This window comes from Oryctolagus cuniculus, chromosome 17, assembly GCF_964237555.1.
Source record: "Oryctolagus cuniculus chromosome 17, mOryCun1.1, whole genome shotgun sequence".
NCBI lineage: Eukaryota > Metazoa > Chordata > Mammalia > Lagomorpha > Leporidae > Oryctolagus > Oryctolagus cuniculus.
Window position 1 is genome coordinate 222,797 of NC_091448.1, and position 22,067 is coordinate 244,863.

Consider the following 22,067-nt stretch of genomic DNA (forward strand, 5'->3'; position numbering starts at 1 on the left):
CTCAGGAGACCGTGAACAACACACAGCCTGTTGCCACCATGGTGTGAGGGCCTGGGTACAGCACTGGGAATGGAGACAGACAAAAATGTCAAACGACGACTAAATCAGTGCCCAGCGGACGGCACACACAAAGTAAACGGCAGGAACAACCGAGAAGTGAAGGGGCTGAGAGGACCCAGCAGGCAGAGCGCAGCCTAGAAGATCCACCGCCTTGCTCACAGGAGCCCCCCTGGCAGCTGGGAGACCCCAGTGTCCGTGGAGAGCCTGAAGGGGGGCGGCAGAGCCACAGCTGATGCTGGGATCCTCTTACCACATCATCACCAACAGAAGAGCAGGGAGGAACGAAACCAGTAAAAATCCAAGTGAGGACAAGCAACGGTGCTAGGTGTGGGCCCACGTCAGTGGTCACCTAGATGGATAAAACATCCCAGCTAACGCAGGTTGCTCCACGGGAGCGGAGGCGTGACCTGACCACGAACTGCAGAGAAAGACCACTGAGACGTACGAACACGAGGCTGAAAGCGGGGCAGGGAGGGACAGGTATCACAGACCCAGAAGCCCCAGTGTGGGTGTGGCAGCACCAGGCAGCCCTGTCCCTGACGGAGCCTGTCCACCAGCAGGACGTGTCACAGCCTAGACTGCAAGCTCCGGGTACACAGTTTCAAGTTTCATGAGCGCTGACGAGACTGAAGGGAGAGACAGGGACACAGGGTCAAGATGGAGTCGGGGAGCACAGCCAGACGGTTTGGTGGGGTCCTCGGCGGCAGTGGGGTCAGCTGCAGTGGGTCAAGAACTGGAGGCATCACCCACTGTACAACAGAGCCGAGACGCAAGAACTGTAGCCACGGTCAGCTCCCCAGAGCAGAGGCGGCTGGGCCGAAACCTGCGGGCACTGAAGCACTGTACTTTGCCTCCGTGAGCAGCCCAGGCTCTGGCGGGGCTATCGGGAGCTTCTGCACCCAGGGGCCTCCTCTCCAGGGACCTTACGCAGCTGTGCGTACGCACTGCACACACAGTGAGCTGCCCCCACAACAGCACCCGTGAGGGCAGACTGAGGCGGGGCCCCTGGGAGACTGGGGGGTTCACCCACATCCTGCCCGCACACCAGCAGAGCCCCAGGAGAGACGCGTGAAAGAGTGTGCGACCGAAGCCCTCTGAGGAGGACGCCAAGGCCAGAGTCCGGGCTGAGCATGGACAGAGGTCCTGGAGGAGCCGCGGCTCTGGAACCCCACTCCAGCAAACGTTTGGCAGCAGCTGGCAGCCAGGACGCTGCGTCCTCAGAGTCAAGGTGTCAAGGTCCCGTGACTGCACCCAGCACACGGCCCGACAGGCACAACGCCAGGAGAAAGCAACACCAGGATCAGACTCGGCCACGGCGGACGTCGGAGTTACCAGACCAGGAATTTAACACAACTGCGAGTAATCACCTGTGGGCTCTAACGGATAAAGTGGGCCACGCAGGAGCCGACGGGTAAGAAGATGCGAGTCCTCAGAGTCCACGTGAAACGCTACTGATGAAAAGCCAGGTAGCCACGGACGGCTCACCAAGGTCAGCCCCGGCCAAGGGAACCAGAGACACATCCCAGACTATGCAAGAACCCAGGGACGGTGACAAAAATAGGTGTAGCGGCAGTCGGTGAAACCACCGCCTGTGACTGTGACGCCAGCATCCCACACAGAGTGCCAGACCAAGTCCTGGCTGCCCTGCTGCTGATGCGGCCCCTGCCACCCACGCGGGAGAGGACGGTGGAATTCCTGGCTTTGGCCTGGCCCAGCCCTGGCCATTACAGCTGCATGGGGAGTGAACCAGCCCTCCCCTCTTCCCTGGGTTGCCCCCTCCCCCACTTCTTTTTAAAGATGCGCAGCGTCAGTTGCCAGTGCTGCCTGAGTCAACGTTCGGGCTGCACGTGACCTCAGCCCAGCTCCTGGCCGGCTTTACGCTGCACGCTGAGCTGATGCGGAAAGCTTTATGGAAATAAAAGAGCCAAGAAGAATCAAGGTACTTGAAGAACGAACTCATGACCTAGGATGAGCCCGCGCCTGGGATACGGATGGGTCCAGATCCATGGCCAGGACAGGGAAGACCGCCTCTCTCTCACGGGCTGTCACCTGACTTGTCACTTGGTGCCAAGAGTGGAGTCGGCTCAGCTGGACACAACCCCTCTCACCCCCAGGCAACAACCATCAGCCAGGTGAACTGCCAGTTTCTGTGTTATAAAAAGCTTTCAGGAAAATCAGGAGGTGGAGTGACCTCATAGTAGGCAAAGGTTTCTCAAAGAAAGAAGGGGCTGGCAGGTTGGAATGTGTCGGACCGAGGGAGAAGGGTGCCTGGAGGCAGACGACCCCGACAAGCAGGGCGGGAGCGCGACGGGCACCAGCACACGAGGACTGACAGCACGGACAGCAGGGCAAGAGTGTGTGTGGACTATCGTGAAACTCCCCGGGGCAGACACGGACCCTCAGGAGCCACAGCTGCAGGCACCAGGGCCTCGGGACGTGGAAGGCGAGAGGCGGCTGCGATGGACACTGCGTCAGGGAGGCGACAGCGGAGGCGGCGCGGGAAAGGTCAGAGCGGGGATGGGGGAGTCTCGAGAGGCAGGATGAGGGGCCACGCGGCTCGAGGCACATGACAGTGGGAGGAGCATCTCGCGTCGGCTGGTGCCCAGTGGCACTGCAAGTCGAGAGGCGTGCTGACGGCACGTGTGTGACAAGTGCAGAGGCCTGGGCGTGCTCGGGGCAGCACCCTCAGCGCTCAACAGCTGGCCTGGGCCAGGTGAGCTCGAGTTCCCAGTGCCTGCGAGACCCCGAGACCCCCGCTCGCTTGTTCTCTCGGCTGCAGGAGGAAGAGCCAAGCGCCCTCAGCCCTGCCACTCCTGGGAGCAGACAGGTGAGGACAGGGAGCACGGGGGCCCTGGAGTGGGAGCCTCGCAGGCCAGGGGCAAGCAGCTCTGTCGCTCACACAGCCCGGCCGCCCAGGAGGACCGGGTTCCCCCGGGGTCCCACGAGTGGGCAGCGTGGGTTACTCGGTTTACCTTGGAGACCAGCTGTGGTCTGGGCACGCTGAGGAGGTCACACAGGCGATTCCGCTGTCCTCTCACGACCGGGAGCTCTGCCTCCCTGAGGAGGGAAGAGCGCCGTGAGGCCCAGCACCAAATGTGCACTTAGCACCAACTCCCAGGGACCCTCTACTGCTGGGCAGAGGCCCCGTCACCCTGGATCCAGAACTGGGGGAAAGCTGCCCCACTCACCCTGGGACCCACACCCAGGCGGATGCTCGCTCGGGCAGCAGGCAGAAAAGACACCTTCGGAGGTGGCTACCCTCCCTCGCCACTGCTGGGGGAGGGGCTGCGGCCCAACCCAGGGCGGCACAGACTTCATTATGGCTTTTTTCTTTTATTTAAGTAAGTTTTATTTGAATCCAGCCATGTATTATTTTCATTAAAAATGAAAGCTAGGCTTAGCAATGCCATGGAGAAGTACTGGGTGTGTTTCTTTTATGTAACAGGAAAAGCTACTTTATATTATTTGAAGTTTTACAGAAAAGGGGTCTAAGTTACGGGGAAAGAGCTCCCTGCCCTGCTGAAGCCCACAGCACTGGCAGGTGCGGCGCTGACAGCGCGGCCCTTGCTCCCCCTGCCCGTTGCAAGCAGACGCTCAGGATCTGGCTGAGGACGGCCTCAAGGCCCGGTCAGTCACCAGGCTTTGCACACCGTGGCTGCCATACCAGGCGTTCTTCCAGGGAGGCAGAAATGGGAGTGACCCTGGCAGTGACGGCCCCGCCCTCAGGGAAACGAGCAGGCCACCCCCCGCCCCCTCGCCTGCTGAGCAGGGTGCGTGGACCCTGACAGCCCTGGTGCTGGTGTCTGGGGCCAGCACAGAGACCCCGACCCCTGGTGTCCAAACGCCTGCGCCACCTAAGATGGGAGTGTGTGTGTCCGTGAGTGCACAGGTGAGCAGGTGACAGTGTGTGCCCAGGAGCGTGCAGTGATGGCCAGTGTGACCGCGTGTATACGTGAGCGCATGTATGCAGGTAAATGAGTGTGTGAGCATGTGTGTGTGCACGTGTGCGAGAGCGTGCACTGGCCCCTGGAGCACAGCACGCAGCACCAGAGTGCTTGCTGCTGCCGTCACGGTGAGCACCAGAATGCTTCCAGGACCTCGGCCCAGCACACCGGACCCCCGCCTGCAGCGCTTCTGCTCCTCCACCCGCCCGCCCTCCCCACTGTGGGGACTCCCCGCTCCTTGTCGTCTCTGAAGCCGCACGTGGCCTCAGTAACTCAGCGAAGACCCAGGGCCCTCCCCAGGGGAGTCGGGGCAGCAGCCTCGGGGTCACTCACCCCCGCACCGTGTTCTAATGGAACGGCAGCACACGGAGCCAAGGAGCCTGCCGCCAAGGGGCAGAGCCGCCAGCCCTCCACAGAGAAACTGGAGCCCGGGCCCCCACAGCTGGACTCTCAGCAGAGCCTGGTGCACTCGGGGACAGAAGGGGGGGGCCCCCACTCACCACGCCGTGTCGCTGAGCACCGCCATGACCTCTTCCAGGACGTCCACACCCACCACGTCGCTGTAGGTCAGCACCATTTCATACACCTGGCTCGCTGTGCTCTTGCGGATCTGGGGGGAGCAGCACACGAGGACATAGCAGAGGTAACGGGAGTAGGGGCGCCCCCACTGCCCACCATGTCCGCGGCAGCCAGCCAGGCCACTCCCTCACTCCACTCCCTCAAGAAGCCCCCTCTCCCCCACCCAGAGGAAAACCACCCCACGTGCTTGCTTTCCTGCCTGTGCCATGCTGGTAACATCGCATGGGTGGGGGGCTCAGAATCCCCAGGCCTCCCCAGAGGCCCTCAGCCAGCAGGTTAGGACCCAAGAGGTGGTGCTGACGGCCCCGGAGGGTGCCGAGGCCGTGGCCCCGGCCACCTCTCTAAGAAACACTGCTTTGTGCAAAAGGTTTTTACCTTGTAGGAAAATGCCACCTGTGGATCTTGGAAAGAAATCCCGGGGACCTAACCCTGGGGCGGGGTTCTGGGTGCAGGGGCCCCTGGACTGGAGCCAGCAGAACCCAGAGAACCTGCTGCCCTGCTTCCGCGGCCTGCACCCCCAGAGCGTCCTGGGCCACAGGTGGACGCACCCAGCCGCGCACTCACCACAGGGAACGGGTGGCACAGCAGCAGCAGCAGCTGCAGGAGCACCTTCTTCCTCACGTCACCACGGAACTGCACCATCCCACAGAACCTGCACAGCCGGAGAGCCGTCACGAGTGCCTGCCGGGCTGCACGCGGGTGCACGAGCACACAGCTCCCGCAGGCCGGGGAGCTGGTTCTGTGCCTGTGCAAACCGCCTCACTTCAGGACTTCTCTGGGGCCCTCGTGAAGCCCCACACCCTCACCCCGGCACAGGGGCCAGCCTGGTGCCCATGTGCCAGCAGGAACGGCTGGGTCACCATCACAGCCCGGCATGCACTACGATTATTAAAAACAGACACCAGAACACACCATTTAGGCAGCCTTAGGACTAACCGTAACTACAGCCCCCACCTGGAGCCCCCGAGCCCCTCCCCTCACCGCCTGGGACAGGCTCGACTCACACGGCGGTGACTGAGCGGAGCTTCTGGACGTCTCTGGACTTGCTGGTCTCTCTCTTGCAGAGCGCGAGCAGCCGCACACAGAAGGGGTGGCTGGAAGGAGGGCAGGCACTCAGGGCTGTGCCTGTGGCACTCAGGGCAGCTGCTGCCACCAAGTGACCAGAGGCCAGCTCCAGTGACACCGAGGTGACAGGAGCGGTAACTGCTTGGCAAGCGGACAACCACCGCCCACGTCCCCACCCTGCGGCTCACAGGATCAGGGTCGCAGGCGGCCCCGTGGACGCCACACCCCGGGCGACCTAGGCTGGCTGCCCCGTCAGCTGTGTCAGCAGCTCCCAGGGAGAACCGCATCCCCCTGGGGTGAAGACCAGACGAGGAGCTCACAGCCATGTCCCTTCCAGACCTCACGGTCGCTCAGAGTCCCCGTGCCCCGGGTCTGGCCCCAGCCACTGTGATGCTTGCTGAGGACCGAGTGACCAGCACGCCCATCACTGGTCCTCAGCCTCTGGCTCCTCCCACCCAGACTGTGCCAACCCCGTGGGCCCTCTGCGAGCCCACTTGCCTCAGGGAAGCGCGGCTCCATCCTCGGGCTGCTCGGCACTCGGCCTGCAGCCGGCCCCACTTCTCTCCCACACCCCTCACCAGAGCAACCCGCACGTCCACTGGTCCATGTGCACCCAGCAGTCTCCAGCCCCTCTGCCGCTAGCTGGCCACATGGCTGCCAGCTCAGCCGACCTGTCCCTGCCCACGGTCTGTCCTCGGCCTGGGGCCTTGGCTGCCACCGGGGGTGCCGGGAGGCGCAGCCTTTGTTTCGAGTCTTCAGCAGCAATAGGACCAGAACTTGACCCTGACGCAGGCAGAGGCCCAGGCTCCGGGCTGTCACCCAGACAGTGCAGCCCAGGCACAGGGCCAGATGCACGCAGGCCTCTCAGCTGGGGCTGGGGCTGCGTCCCAGTGGTCCAGATGGCCCAGAAAGCCAGCCTGGAAACGGGAATAGGCACCCCCAGGAATACAGAGGCCGAGGGCCCCACGGAAGCAGACAGAGCTGAGCCCACCTGCTCTGCCTGCAGGGGGCCCCAGCTCTCACCAGGGGTCCCCGTGACCCTCGTTCACCCACAGGCCCTCTGTGACTCTAGTCCCACCTGCCAGCGCCCACCCAGACACCTCAGCTGCTGGCTGGACGAGCCTGCCCGGCCCCCGCTCCTCCCCCGATGCCTGCTGGCCAGAACCACAGTCTGTATAAAAGCTGGCTCTGTGGGCACGAGAACTGTCTCCAAGAATTCTGATCTCTGGAACAAAGTATTTTTCCTTCAAAACTGAGCTCCTTAGGCGTAACCAGGAAAGAGGTGTTGAGTAAAAGCCTCACTTCTCCTCCACGCCGAAGACCTCAAAGCACCCGTTGGCCAGCATCTGGTCAAGCATCTTCAGTAGCGGCACGGTGACCCTGAGGGGAGAGGATGAGCGTGAGGCCACGGGCAGCGCCGGAGGAGGAGAGGCCACGGGCAGCGCCGGGAGGAGGGGGGGCCACGGGCAATGCCGGGAGGAGGAGGGGCCACGGGCAGCGCTGGGAGGAGTGGCCACGGGCAGTGCCGGGAGGAGGAGGGGTCACGGGCAATGCCGGGAGGAGGGGGGGCCACGGGCATCGCCGGGAGGAGAGGCCACGGGCAGTGCCGGGAGGAGGAGGGGTCACGGGCAGCGCCGGGAGGAGGGGGGGCCACGGGCAGCGCCGGCTGGGGAGCGCGACAGCGACCTGGGTGCCAGCAGGAAGCACCGGAGGGTCAGGGGAACCCTGAGCCACCGGGAAGAGAACGAGCCTGAGGCTGACAGAAGCCACGGCAAAGTCGACACGCCCGAGACAGCGTGGGGCTGGGGCAGGAAAGGCTGGAGCACGGGGGAGTCCACAATAAACCTGCACGTCTGGCTCCCACAAAGACCAGGGGAGGCCTCCCAGCAGCCGGTGCTGGGCACGGGGACTATGGCACGGCGGGTTCAGCCCCCGTGACGCGGGCATCCCAGATCAGAGTCCGGTTCAAGTCCCAGCTGCTCTGCTCCCAATCCAACTCCCTGCTAAGGCACTGAGAGGGCAGCAGATGACGCCTGTCACCCACGTGGGTGACCCAGATGGAGCCCAGGCTCCTGCCTAGAGCCTGGCCCCGTCCTGGCCGTTGTGGCCATTTAGGGAGCGAACCAGCGGATGGAAAATCTCCTATCAGGCCGGCGCCGCGGCTCACTAGGCTAATCCTCCGCCTAGCGGCGCCGGCACACCGGGTTCTAGTCCCGGTCGGGGCGCCGGATTCTGTCCCGGTTGCCCCTCTTCCAGGCCAGCTCTCTGCTGTGGCCAGGGAGTGCAGTGGAGGATGGCCCAGGTGCTTGGGCCCTGCACCCCATGGGAGACCAGGAAAAGCACCTGGCTCCTGGCTCCTGCCATCGGATCAGCGCGGTGCGCCGGCCGCAGCGCGCCGGCCGCGGCGGCCATTGGAGGGTGAACCAACGGCAAAAGGAAGACCTTTCTCTCTGTCTCTCTTCTCTCTCACTGTCCACTTTGCCTGTCAAAAAAATAATAATAATAAAAAATAAAAAATTTAAAAAAAAAGAGATCTTTAAAAAATCTCCTATCTCCTCTGTCACTTTGTCTTTCAAATAAATAAATCCTTTAAAAAACATAAAAACAAGTACTGACCACACATGCACACAAACAAAACTGAAAACAACAGTTAGCAAACGTAAACCTGAAACCATGAAACTTCTGTGGCAAAACAGGATCTGTGCACTCAGAGCAGGCAGATTCTCAGACACGACCTGGAAACCACAGGCCACAGAACACGCAGACACACGGATCTGGTCAAGGTGAGGGAAGCGACAGGAGACAAGCCACAGCCTGAGACACCTGCCAGTCAGCTGCTTGACAAAGGGTCCGTCTGGTGCATACAAAAAAATCTGAGCCCAGAGTGGCCGGGAGCCGCGAGGCGCACAGACGGCGCCCCGCAGCCTGCTCCGCATCGTCATCGCCAGGGAAGTACAAGCTGAAGCCACTGGGGAACCCACAAAGCAGGGGCTACAAGGAGAAAGACCCCGTTCCAAGTGCTGGTGAGGACAGGGGACGACCAGCGCTCATGACGCCACCAGCGGGGATGCTGGGAAAACGTAAAAAACATTCACTGCCCCATGACCCAGCCACTCCACCCCTCGGAACCAACTGACAGGAAGTCCACACAGCAGGTGAGGTGCCTGCTTGGGGGCTGGCGGTGGGAACAGAGGCGCCGAGCACAGTGACCCCCGGTGGAGAGCTGGCTGGACCAGCACGTTCCCTGTGGCCTTCTAACAGCCCAGACGGAAGCCGCCCAAATGCCTGTCCACGGGTGAATCCTGGTCCATCCCCAGTGACACGCAGTGGACAACACAGCCAGCACACACGACACATGCCACGTGGTTCACTCAAACCGAATCCCAGGAGATGCTAACAAAGCCACGGTGGCTACGGTCTTCACTGTGGGACACTGGTGTTCACAGGTGCACATGTGTCACCACGATGCGTGGCCTCCCCGTCCCTCCTCCCTCAGCAGAGGTTCACAGGAAGAGACAAGGCCGCTGGCTGGGCTCCGTGTGCGGAGAGGACACCAAGGACCCAGCAGTCCCCTGGAGGGCTCCAGGGGAGGCTCTCAATTCTGACGTCGGGACCTGTGGGGTCTGTACCCCACTTCTGTGTAAAACAGCTAAAAAGCTGCAGCCCAAATGGACAGGAAACCGTCCCGTTTCTCAAGTCATGATCCCCCCACAGGCGCTCAGGAGCACGGGCAGCTCCTGACAGACGAGAACCACGTCCCATATCCTGGGTCCTTGTTCACCGTCTTTGAAATGGACAGCGCTGGCCAGGAGAGGGCCCAGGTGAGCCAGTGCCCACTCCAACGACTGGCAGTGGCCAACTGGCCCTGTGCGACTGTGCCACCCCTCCTGCTAAGGCCCCGGGGCCCGTGGACACAGGGTGCGAGTCTTCCGTGCCGCCCACACCTCCACACACCTGTCAGTCAGAAGGTGGTCCTCAAAGACCTGCAGCAGGGTCTCGCTGAAGCTGCCCAGGGCCTGTGGGTCACTCTGGATCCCCTTCATGTACTCAAAGAGGCTGTGCGTAGACTGCCTGACCTGTGACACGGAGATGACAGCGTGAGGCAGCAGCACCGCCCCCCCGCGGCCCCCGGGCTGAGGTGACAGGGACAAGGGCTGTAGCCGCTCGGCCGGCACGGCCACCGGGCACGGCCACCGGGCACAGCAGCAGAAGGGGCTGGTTGCTGACAGCCGTCCTGTCAGGGCTGCGTGACCGCCAGCAAGCCGAGTGCCCACAGGACCTATGACCCCGAGACACTGGCGCGAGGTGGGTCTGGAACCCCACTGGGGACCAGGAGGGACGCACTGGCCCGGGATGTCCACTAAAGCATTCTCTGGGCTTTCATGCACGTTGTAAAATGTCCCAAAGGAAAAACATAAGACAAAGGAGCTGCTCCTTAGGCAGCAGGAGTGATCAGCTAAAAATATAATAGAAAAGCGTCAGTACTCATTTCTAATAATACCAAAACTTCAAATGCTGTAAAGAAACGTTTCAAACTGCACGTCCAGATGTGGAGCAACGCGCCCTGAGCAAGGCCACAGAAGGCCACCAAAGCATCAGCCACGCCCGTGTAGGGTGGGGCCGCAACGTGGCTCTGCACAGTGTTCCTGCAGGAGACGGTGGCAACACCTCACAGGGCCGCTCCACCTCCCCAGCCCCGACCCCCAGCCCGGCCCTTTGCCTCCTCACCGTGGACGCTGTCAGGCCACCCACAGACACAGCCAGGCCCAGCAGGACGTGGTAGCGGTAGGCAGGCAGCCCCAGCAGCTGGGTGATGAGAGGGAAGGCCTGGGAGGGTGCGTTCCAGTTCACAGAGGCCATGTCAGACCTGCAGGGGGCAGCACCGTGAGGCCGCGCTGGGGGCCGGCATGGGGGGAGCCCACCCCCACAGTACCTGGGAAACAGCCTTTCCAGGTCTCCTCGGTGAGGCACGTGGGGGATGGGAGGGCTGTCAAAGTGCAGGAGCGTCAGGAACACGCGGGCAGCGTGAGCACGGAACCGGTCGATCTTCTCGCTCGCCTGCTGGGCCACGCAGCACATGATCCGCTCACAGCTGTAAGAGAGACCGGGCGCGCTCAGCACAACCCCGCTCCCTGGCCAGCAGGGGACAGAGTCCGGGGGCCACCTTCCCAACCCAGAATCCCCAAGTGTGCTCAGTGCACACTGATGAAGAAGCCGTTACAGGGTGGGTGTGGGGTCCCGGGCGGGGTGAGAGCAGAGAGGAAGGAGGGGGAGGTGGCAGGGAAGAGGCAGGAGGCACTAGAGACCTGGACCAGGAGTCGCCCCAGTGGGTGCTCTGACGGCCTCAGCAACACAGCAGTGGCAGGGGGAGGGAGGCCAGCGGCCTGGGGCGCCGAGCAGAGGGTCTTGAAGAGGGGTCCAGGCAGGGCAGCAGGGGCTGAGAGGCTGAGAGGCTGGTGTGGGGAGAAGGTGCCCCCGTGACACTCACACGTGGGCTTCGATCAGCTCGGGGCAGCTCTGGGCCAGCAGAAGCGTCAGGTCCATCAGGCTGGTCATGGCGGCCTCACGGACCCTGTGGGGTGAAGACACGCAGGGAAGCTCCGTGTGGGAGGAGACTCCAGCCGCCCAAGATGGACCCACACACACGCCACATGGGGCCCATCTCCGAGGAGTGTCAGAGACCCCCTGCACGTGGGGAGACCGCCAGCCACACGCAGGGCCCCAGACGTCCGAGCATCCCCCTCCGCAGGAAGCGTCCCCTGGAGGAGGCCGAGTCTGCACCCCAGGACACCGTCCGCACACAACAGGAGTCCCCCAACATGGGCCAGTGGTGCTGCCTCCGCTGCGCCATCGCGCCCTCCCCACAACATGGTGTGTGTGAAAGACAGCGAAGCCTACTGCCTAACCGCAGGGCAAAAGCAGCCCGAGCCTCCAGGGCACAGCCCCCGGCCACTCCTGCTCACCCAGGCAGCGCTCTGCACCCACGCTGGGTCTGTGCTACGAGGCCAGGAGGTCCTGAAGAGGGAAGGCACCCAGGCTGGGAGGTCCACAGCAGACGCGGCGCAGACAAGGCCACCAAAGGCCACCCCCGCTGCCGCAGGGGACTGGACATGGCAGGCCAACAGCACCCGCACAGCTGGCAGGACGGGAGCTGCCCCGGAGACGAGGCTGGGCCCCCTGTGAGGACCTCACCAGCCAGAGCACACGCAGCTGCTCACTGGGCGAGGGCTCAGCAACATGCTATGGGGGCCCTGGGGCGGGCAGGGGCCCCACACTGCAAAGCACTGTGGGGAGCCCTGGGGAAGGGGGCATATGCTACAAGTGGGGTCCCAGGTCTGCACCGTGCGGCCCGAGGTGAGGCTGCACACAGCCGGCCGAGCACACGTCTGCAGGAGGGAGAGCAGGGCCGCACACCCAGGGGCCCCAGGAGGCTGTGCCACATCCACCATGGCAGGAAGCAGCCACGCCCGGCCTCCACCACAGGCGCCAGAGCCCACAGCAGGCACCTACTGCAGCACAGCGGCACTGAGACGGTGCTTCTGCGTGCAGACCAGGTCCCGCCTTGAGGCCACTGGCACAGTGGAAACCACGCGACACGCAGGGACACTCGGCAGACGAGTGCCACCCTTACCAGGCTCCCATGTCGCCCCTGCTGTCCGTGGTGTAGTCGTTCATACAGCCCAGCAGCGCACAGTACACCTGGGACACGTTCTCTCTGCACAGAGCTTCGTCCGGGGCGCCCTCTGCTCTCACACCCACCGTCTGGCAAACGCTGCCGTGGAAAACGTAAGAGGTAAGTAACAGCGCACGCCCGTGGCCTGGCAGCCTCTTCCTGCCGCAGAGCCCCTTGCCCACGGCGTGGCCAGTCCTCCAGCCTCCACACCGAGGAGGGGGCTGACACCAACGTCAGGAGCAGGAGTGGGGCTGCCTGTGCGGGTGGGCACGGCCAGCGTGCCAGCGCCCGGCCCCACACCGAGGTCGCCCAGGCCAACTCAAGGGAAGGCAACGCTCTGTGGGCTGGACGTCTGTCGTAAGCAGGACTCACTGCTAACGAGCCTCCACACAGAAACACTGAGAACTCTGAAAGAGGAAGGAACTGGAACATAAAACATACAGTGCTCCGACTGGGCTCCTGACAGCGCCCGGTGCTGGGCTCACAGACTCACCTGGAGATCGCCTTCAAGCCGTCTCTCCTGGACTCGGCAAAGCTCACGTTCCCGGGAGAAGTCTGGGTAACGGCTCTCAAGCCCGCAAGAACCTGAAAGCAGTGAAAAGTCACCGTGGCGCCACCACCTGTGGAGCAGCTAGGCCTTAGTCCCCAGATGGCTGGCAGCACCCCCCTCACAGCCACAGGCCCGGCCGCAGCTCCGGACTCAGAGACAGAGCCTGCGGCCCATGCCACTGCCAAGTCCCAGCCTCGCCCTGGGCAAGGTTCCCCCTGTCCACTCCTGGACCTGGCAGAAGACAAATGAAAACGTGCTCCTTCCAGGCTCTGTCTCTGTCCACACATCGAGGGTTTCAGACACAACAGCAGCTACGTGGGCTCAGGGCGAGGGAGGGCACCGGGGTTTGTGCGGGAACGACCATGCCCACAGCCTGTTCCTGCCTCGGTCCAGGTTCGGCAGGGAGCAGCTGGGACAAACAGGACTCTGGGGCCAGCGCTGTGGCAGAGTAGGCTAAGCCTTCGCCTGCAGCATCAGCATCCCATATGGGTGCCCATTCATGTCCTGGCTGCTCCACTTCCAATCCAGCTCTCTGCTGTGGCCTGGGAAAGCAGTGGAACATGGCCCAGGTCCTTGGGCCCCTGCACCAGCATGGGAGACCTAGAAGAAGCTCCTGGCTTTGGATAGGCATAGCTCCAGCCGTTGCAGCCAATTGGGGAATGAACCAGTGGATGGAAGACCAACCTCTCTCTCTTTCTCTACTCCCTTTCTTCTCTCTCTTCTCCCCCACCCCCCCACCCCGTCTCTGGAACTTCACCTCTCAAATAAATAAATCCATCATAAAAAAAAAAAACCCACAGGATTCGGTGGTGGTTCAGTGGGGAGGGAAGACAGGTTTGGGGGACGAGGCTAGCAGGCAGCTGGCTGTGTGGCACCGCCAGGCCCTGCCAGGAGCTCAGCACAAGGACTGTGGTCACTGAGAGGCTGACAAGGGGCAGCCAGTGCAGCGACGGCAGACGTGAAGGAGGCAGTGAGACTTAGGGGCTCGGGAGTGGTGAGGATGCGAGCGTCCCCTGTGGGGCGAGGGCCTGAGAGCAGCCGCGGGTACGAGTGCCTCTGCAGTTGACAGCAGAGGGAAGATCTGGGGGCTGGGTGAGGGCCCCAGCCAGCACACCCTGCAGATCGGGCCCCCAGGACATCCGTGCTCCTAGCTCAGGCCACCACTGCCTTGGGGGGTGCCGGGTAAAGCCACAGAGGTTCTTTGTCTCTGAGGGGCAGGCAGGGACCCACGGCCATGGCTGACTTGGGAGGAGGAGTCCTGGGAGCCTCCGTGCAGACCAGCCGGAGTTTGCCACAGCCTTGCCGCGGCAGCCATTATGCCCACAACCCAGCCTGGGAGCAGGACAGCTGGCACAGCCCTGGGCGCTGCTCCCCCTGCTCCCCACAGCCACACGCTGGCTTCAGAGATCCCTCCCAGCCACAGGCCCCGCATGGACTGTTGGTGGTCTGACGCTCTGCCCACACGTGCACGTCACCTGCTGCAGCTTGCCTCTCAGAAGGAAGTCTGGAAGGGCGCCCAGGGCGAGCGAGAAGCCGCAGCGTGTCATCTCCTCGGGGCTCCGGAGCTCAGCCAGATACTGCCCAATCAGCTCCTCTGAAAAGCAGCAGAGAGCCACGGCACCATCAGTCACGGGCACACCAACACACTCCACAGGCCAGCAAGATGGCGTTCAAGGGAGACAGCCACTGCTTCTGGCTTCCAAAGCAGACACAGTTCCCAAGCGGTGCATGTCAAAACATGCCAAGAAGGAATCGTTCCAAGGTGGTTTTATCCAAGAGGGACAGAGAGAGGGAGACAGAGAGAGGGAGGGAGGGAGAGGGCTGCGCACACTCCTGTCCACGGGTTCACTCCCCAGATGCCTGCCATGGCTGGGCCAGAGTCGGGGACCAGGCCTCCGAGCCCTCACGGCTGCCCCCAGCAGAGCACCTCAGCGGGAGGCTGCAGGCAGGCGGACACGGGGGTCCCGCCAGCGGCCTACTGGGCGGTCAGGTGCCTTCCCCATTTCAAGGTTTTCAAAAGCAACTCTAACCACAGGGCTTCCTTCTAGGAAAATGAACTCCAAAGGATTAGGACAGCAGGAGACACATTCACAGTGCTCCTTTGTTATTCACTAAGGACAAAAAATGCTTACTGCAGAAACAGTGTCTTCCTCACAAACGCAGAACGCAGCAAACCCAGCCGGGTGTGAGCCCAGGGCTGTGAGGGAGCAGTGGGGGAACAGTGACAACCGAGGCAGGGCTGGCGCGCACCCAAGGTTCAGAAAGGAAGGGACACGGCTCAGAGGCACACAGGCAGCCAGCGCCTCTGCGCGTCCTCTCTGCTGTACCCCCAGCCCCGGTCACGGCTGTTTGATCCAGCAGGGCAGGCCCTTGGACCCGGGCATGTCTCCTGTCTTCGTGCCAGGTGGAAACACACACCGTGGAGTTCGAGTTGCACCCACTAAGTGACTCAGCGTCTCCATCATCTTCACAGCCCAGAGACTCACCTTAGCAGAGCAATTTCCGCTCTCCTTTCCCTCTCAATTCACACTGACACGAAGGGAGTTCTCACGCAGAAAGCTCAGCGAGACCCCACTAATCCAACTGGTAAAGGCTACCGTCGCCTGTGGCGCGGGGCTGCTGTAAAACATCTCTAGCTTACAAAGCCTGTCCAGAGACCCAACTGTAGGCTATCTGCTAATTTTCATAGAAATCACAGCAGTTTTGACTGGCACACGTGACTTTTATACTTTGTAACCTAAAATACTGTTTCATATACTCTTGATGTGACTGCAAGGCATGTGTCACACAGAATATGAAGAAATGTTGGAGACTAACACAGCCGATGAAAATGACACACTGTTAAAGATGTGAGACCGTGCTCATGAACGAGAGCCTACAGTGCCAGAAACCAGCTCGACACAGCCACAGCTGGTCCGGGACGGCCCTGCTGGGCAGCGAGGGGGCAAGGGGGCAGCATCCTCACGCCCACTTTGTCCAGCACGGCAGGGACAGGCGGGAGCCAGATGGTGCACAGGACAGCTCGTACCAGCCCTGGCTGCTGCTGGCATCTGGCAGAGTGAGCCACGGGACGAGAGCTCTCTGTCTCTCAAACAAAAAGGAGACGGAGAGGAGTGAAGCAACCGCTGCTTCGACAGACAGACTCCCAGGAGGAAGCGTGACCGAGGCTCGGGAGCGCCGGGAAAGCAGCGCTGAGCTGACAGCAGTCAGGCGGGAAGGGCACAGTGCACAGAAGCACCAAGGAGATGCGAGGGGACACACAGGAGGAAAGAGCCAGCAAGTCGGCCCCTGGCAGGCCAGGGCTCCGCACAGGAGGGGCTGGAACTGGGAGACGAAGTAGGAAAACACGGCTGAACTGAGTGACAGCTGACTCTAGACGTGGCCCGGTGACACTGGCCTGGGATGAGTGGCCACACAGTGGTCCTCGGGGCGGATGGCACACCTGAGTGTGTGACAACAAAGCAAAAGCTGCTCGGGCCCGAGAGGAGCGTCCCCAGATCACCCAGAGTCCTTTCTCCGCCCTTCCTGACGCCCGTCACCACTCAGGACCGCTGCAAGATGAGCAGCACAAGCCCGGCCCTCGCCCGCCCTCCTGGAGCCTGCAGGGGAGGACCTGCCCCGTCCACTCACCCTGAACCGCAGCATCTGCCTTCCCCGGCTCCTCCATGTAGTACTGGCGGCAGAGTGCGGCCAGGGCCGAGACGGCTGCCTCCTAAAAGAACAGAACCTGAGTGCGGAGGCTCCGCCAGGCAAAGCCCCCACCCTGGCGCCCGCGGCTGCTCCGAGTCCGGGAGGGGCGGCGGCACCACATGTGCACGTGTGCAGTGCGGGCGGCGGTGCTGTGCTCACTCTACCTTGATCTGCTGTCTGGAATGACTTGAGATGAGATACAGGCTCCTGAACGTGTCATCTATCAGCCACCGCCAGCCACCTGTCAAGGAACCATGGATGTTCATTTACCCAATTAGAATATTCGGCTGAAATTGAGATCAACAAACGTATCTCCCACTAACTCTAAAGTGAAAGCATTAGGCGCGTCTGCAGGAAACCTAACATTCCCGGGAGAGTCGCCTCCTGGCCACGACATGTTACACTCTGCAAGCTGAACGACTCGTACGCTGCACTGTGGGAAGTGGCGCCTTTGGTGCACGGCGAGCTCCCAATGGCCTTTTACTGCCTGTCTCCTCCCATCGGCGCAAACCCAAACATTCAACTCAGCGCCAACAGCAGGCAAAGAAAAGGAACAAGGTCCCAACTCCCACAGCAGCAGAGACCCAGGACACAGCCAGCCCCACAGCCCCCGTCTTGGGTCCTGAGGCTGTGGCGGGGTTGGCACTTCCTGCTGCTCACGCGGCCCTGGGTGCCAGCTGCAGGTATTTTCCTGGGACACAGGGCCTGGTTACTTGGGTGCTCGTCCACCTGCCTGGGAGAGGGGACTGAGCTAGCGTGGCCAGCACCGTGCAGGGCACCCAGGAGAGGTGGGACACAGGCTGCCTTTGTTTGTAGGGAGGGTGGCGCTGCCACCTTAAACCTCAGCCCCTGCACTGTCCATCCCCACAGGGCAACTTCTCTTTGGAGCCTGCAGCCGTTCTAGAAGTTCGGGCAAACATGTGAGTGGCTAACAGGAAAACACTCACCAATGACGGCGTCCCCTTTGAAGGGCATTCTGGAGAGTGATAACTTTTCTATTAAAACGCACACTAGAAGAGAGGGTAAACGCAACATTACTTCCCCAGGTGTCCGTGGCCGTCCCTGCAACCTGCTGTATCTGAGAGGTGCCCCGCCAGCAGAGAGCGACCTTCTGCCTCCCCCTGCCTGGGTTGGGAACATGCAGATCCCTCCCGCGCCCAGGGGCAGGCGTGGTCCCTGGGCTGGGCAGCAGAAGAACACAGGCCAGGCCCAGAGAGGCTCAGGGTGCCCAGAGCAGCGAGACCTGCCTGCCCTCCAGAGCGCACCACGCGTTTCCTTGCGCAGCAAGGCGCACGGCAGAGCATCTGATTGCCTGAGCCAAGGCGCACCCAAGCACAGCTCCCGTAGGAGGTAGGAGCACTCAGTGGTTCACAGAGGTGGTGCAGGCGCAAAGTCAGGGCACAGGAGCAGCGGCAGTGGGGCCTTACCACCCTGAGGGGCGGTCCTGGACCAGCTGTGGAACACCCGTGGCTAATATTGACCTCCTGCGAGACTGCAGCGCGGTGCAGTGTGGGTGCGGCGGGCTGTGTCATGTGGACATACCGCTCCAACAGACGCGCCTGAGCTTCGGTCGGCAGTTTCCGGTAACAACCTCCTTGTGTGTTGGGAGGGGGAATCGGACTGGAGGACCAAGGACCACTCCTCATGAAACAGCGACCCCTCAGAGTGGGCAAGAGCCAGAGGCAGCCCGTGCCCACGCCGAGTGTGCCACAGAGGCCTGCCCACACCAGCACCCATCAATGCCCGTGAACGTCGACCAGCAGTCGACCGCTGGTCACGCAGCAAATAGGCAGGACCTGGGGCTGGAGTGCAGTTTCGTCTCTAGAGCGGAGCTGAAGTCAGCTGGAGGGGCCGCCCTGCAGCACAGGAAGTCTCGGACAGACCAGGCTTCCTCCCGTCCACAGCCCCGGAGTTCCACTCAGCGGAGTCTCCTGGCCCCTCGGCCTCCAGCAGCCAGTTCTACACCAGGTTTCTCTCAGTCAGGGAGTGACTCGTGCTCCACGAGAGACCGCCGTCACCCCGGTCAGGGGCACTCCTGCTTAACCGTGGCCAAGCTGAGGGGGGAAGCGTTTTCTGTCGCCAGCTCGGGCACTCACAGAACCTGCGCCAGGCTGCAGGCCGATCCTCCACAGCTCCCTCCCCTTTTCTTGGCAGTTTTAGGAAGTCTTTGTGTCTTCACATCGTCTCTAAATCTACGCTTTGTCGACTGACTCTACACATTCCCCTACACATGGACAAGCACAGCGAATTCCTGGTTTGTTTCCATCTTGTGGAACTACTGCCGGTTGTGTTAGGGGGTCTCACGTCAAGAGCCACAACACAAACCACACCTGGTTAGGCCGTCTCCGCCTCAGGTAAGCCAGGACCCTCAGGGAGGCTGCGGACAGCCCCAACGGAGCTCCTGGGGCGTTTCTCTTTACTTTTGTACAGACTTGAAAATCTCTACGTTAAGATTTTTTAAGGTATCAACGTTATCTGCACCTTATGTACTTAAGCTGGTGGTAAGTCCTCATCCCATCACAAGCTTTTTTGGGCCGCAGTGGGGTACAGAGATGGCCGTGTCCCTGCGGCCTCACCTGTGTCAGACACACTTCGCCACATGCTGAATCACACACAGACATTACATTAGGGTCCTGGATTTTCTGTTCTGTGCTATTGCTCTATCTGTGTGGTCTAAGAAAGAAACCATTCTGTTCTGCACACAGAGGTTGAACGGCACATTTTAAGGACTGGGAAATCCAAGGCCTCACAATTTTTAAAAGCCGTTTTCTTGGGGGTTCACCCTGCTTGTGAACACTGAATGCATTTTATTGAATTAAAAGAGAAAAAAAAATACATGGGCTGGCACTGCGGCACAGTGGGTTAAGCCACTGCTTGCAGTGCTGGCATCCCACATGGGCGCTGGTTCCAGTCCCAGCTGCTCCACTTCTGATCCAGCTCCCTGCTCATGTGTCTGGGAAGACAGTGGAAGATGGCCCAGGTGCTTGGGCCCCTGCACCCACGCCGGGGACCTGGCTGAGGTTCCCAGCTCCTGGCTTCGGCCTGGCTCAGCCCTGGTCATTGTGGCGATTTGGGAAGTGAGGGAGCGGGTGGAAGAGCTCTCTATCTGTCACTCTGCATGTCAAACAAATAAATAAACACACACATCTTTAGCCCAAGAAAATACGTTCAATTCCAGTAGTTATCAGGGAAACTAACATTAGAAAACGGATACAGGGGCCTGCGGCCCAGTGATTAGGAAGATGCTAAGGATGTCCACACCGCATGTCAGAGGGCCTGGGTTTGAGTCCTGGTTCCCCCACTTCCAATCCGGCTTCCCGCTACTGTGCACCCCCGATGCGGCAGGTGATGAGTCAAATACTTGGGGCCCTGCCACCCATATGGGAGACCCACGGGAGCTGACTCAGGCTGCTGTTGCGGGCACTTGGGGAGTGAAACATGGAAAGGAGCTCTGTCTCTCACTCTGCCTTCCAAATCAATAAATAAACGTAAACAACAACAACAACAGGGATGCTAGCAAGGGTGCACTGAAAGGCAGAATGTGCAGTCACTTGGGGAGGCTCTCACAAAGCAGGGAGCGTGGGCATCTGCCTCAGAGAAAGGGAGAGTGTGCACACGGTCCCAGCGGCCAAAGCTGGACAAGGCCCAGTGTCGCTCAGTGGGTGAAATGGTAAAGGCACTCTGGAACACCAGACGAGGGAACACACAGCAACCTGGGGCGCCTGGGGGGGCGGGGACAGGAGAAGCTCTAACTCCACTCACCTAACACCTGGAGACGACAAAGTCACAGGCACAGAGCAGACTGGTGCAGCCCAGAGCAGAGCAGAGCAGACGCGTGCTGGTTACACTAATCTGCATGTGGCAGAGACCGCCCAGGAGCAGACACACACAGGCCCACGGCACACACAGACGAGAACCAGTGACGCCGGGTCAGGCCTGTCCTGCTCGGGCTCCGACTGTGTGCCTGTGTGCCACAGGAGAAGCACACACGGTTCCAGTGCCAACTTTGTGACTTCTCATGAGTCTGTAATTACTTCAAAATACAACACTTCTTTAAAAGACAACAAACAGGCAATTCAGAGCAACCCTCTAGAGCTAAGACAATATTTTTTAAAAGCTGCACAAAGTTAAAATGAACAGGGGCTACTGGTCACAGCGAGCTGACAGGTGACTGCTCCCTGACCCCCGCGAGTTCCAGGAGAGGCATTCTGACATCAGGGACAGTCAGGCTGCCCACCAGGGCCCACAGCCGGTGGGGCGAAAGAGGTCCAGAGAGAACTGGCAAACCCCTCCACAGATCTGGGACCCAAAGAACCACACCCTAGAAACAGGTCGGCCGAGGCCTGGCACCAAACCTCCCAATACTGAAACAGGACATAGCACAGCCCGGCACTGGACCTGGCCACCTGCCTGCCCCAAAGGCCAGGGTCTCTGGACGAGGGGTGACCCTGGCCTCCAGAAAGAGCCACAGGCACTTAGCGACATCACTGGACACAGATTTTATACCTCACTGACACGTTCAAGGAGCTGGGAACCAGGAAGAAAAGCAGAGTTCTGGAAGTGCAGAATTGCAGACAGAAGACAGATAAAGAGCATGTCCAAACTGCACCAGAGAGGGGGCGGGAAGACACGCCTCCCCCACGCACTGAGCTCCCAGGACTGGAAGGACGAGGAGCAACGTGTGAGAGACAACAGCAAAGAACCAATTTCCCAAAGTGGCCGAAACACCCGCAAAACCCACAGATCAGCTAACATGCACGGCCCGCAGGCACGCAAGTCAGACAACTCACTCCAGGTGTGTTATGAAACTGGCGACAGGCGAATTTCAGAAGCCAGAAAAAATGGACAGATCATCCAACAGTAATAACGGACTGGCAGCGAACTTCGCAGAGAGGGACTCCACTCAGAAGGTGAGAGAAGGCCTGACAGACAGACAGACAGAGGCAACCAAGCAGAGGCACCCTCAGGAAGGAGGGCGCCCCACACAGCACCTGTCCTGCAGCCCGGGAAGCCAGAAGCACAGACAGGGAGAGAGGACGAACTAAGTACGTGCGCGATCCACATGAACCCGCACAGCTCAGGCTGGGATGACTTCAATTTCACACCAGGGCGGCAGGGCCCGAGCTCGAGGGAGGGCAGCTGGTGCTGGGCGGGGCGGGCCCCCCCTTACAAGGGCAAGGCTCACCTCCTACGTGGCACCGGCACAGGGACCCCTACCCATTCCACAGTGTGCTGGGCTGTCCCAGGCACTGGAATTCAGGGACCATGACAAGGGCAGAGGGCAACCCATCAGACTGGCAGGGCTCCCCACCCCTGCCAGGCGAAAGCTCCCGCCTCTCCCATATTGGCAAGGAAACAGCCAACACCAGCGCTGGTGTTTCGGCCTAGCAGCACAGGTGCCCACACCCCACGTCACAGCACCGGGTCCACGCCCCGCTCCGGCTCCTGACACAGCCTCCCGCTCACGCAGACCTCGAGACAGCAGGGACGGCTGAAGTGACGCCTC

The 22,067-nt window shown here is 61.2% G+C and overlaps 2 protein-coding genes across 5 annotated transcripts in view; one reads left to right on the forward strand and one right to left on the reverse strand.

Moving 5' to 3' along the window:
- The window catches only part of B3GNTL1 (UDP-GlcNAc:betaGal beta-1,3-N-acetylglucosaminyltransferase like 1), a 99,510-nt gene extending 97,546 nt beyond the window's left edge, over positions 1–1,964 (forward strand). For all 3 annotated transcript variants that reach the window (XR_011383297.1, XM_070060069.1, XM_051838829.2), the window contains one exon: positions 6–1,964. The gene's annotated coding sequence lies outside the window, so the exon portion shown is untranslated. The remainder of the gene's footprint in view (positions 1–5) is intronic.
- TBCD (tubulin folding cofactor D) overlaps positions 1–22,067 on the reverse strand; it is a 180,245-nt gene that overhangs the window by 433 nt on the left and 157,745 nt on the right. For both annotated transcript variants that reach the window (XM_051838823.2, XM_002723042.5), the window contains 15 exons: positions 17,509–17,571; positions 16,726–16,802; positions 16,502–16,583; positions 14,347–14,465; positions 12,815–12,906; positions 12,280–12,420; positions 11,137–11,220; positions 10,582–10,740; positions 10,377–10,515; positions 9,603–9,724; positions 6,951–7,028; positions 5,588–5,677; positions 5,148–5,235; positions 4,505–4,614; positions 3,033–3,117 (listed from right to left, as the gene is read on the reverse strand). In XM_051838823.2, coding sequence (XP_051694783.2) covers positions 3,033–3,117; positions 4,505–4,614; positions 5,148–5,235; positions 5,588–5,677; positions 6,951–7,028; positions 9,603–9,724; positions 10,377–10,515; positions 10,582–10,740; positions 11,137–11,220; positions 12,280–12,420; positions 12,815–12,906; positions 14,347–14,465; positions 16,502–16,583; positions 16,726–16,802; positions 17,509–17,571 — 1,529 coding nt within the window. The remainder of the gene's footprint in view (positions 1–3,032; positions 3,118–4,504; positions 4,615–5,147; positions 5,236–5,587; positions 5,678–6,950; positions 7,029–9,602; positions 9,725–10,376; positions 10,516–10,581; positions 10,741–11,136; positions 11,221–12,279; positions 12,421–12,814; positions 12,907–14,346; positions 14,466–16,501; positions 16,584–16,725; positions 16,803–17,508; positions 17,572–22,067) is intronic.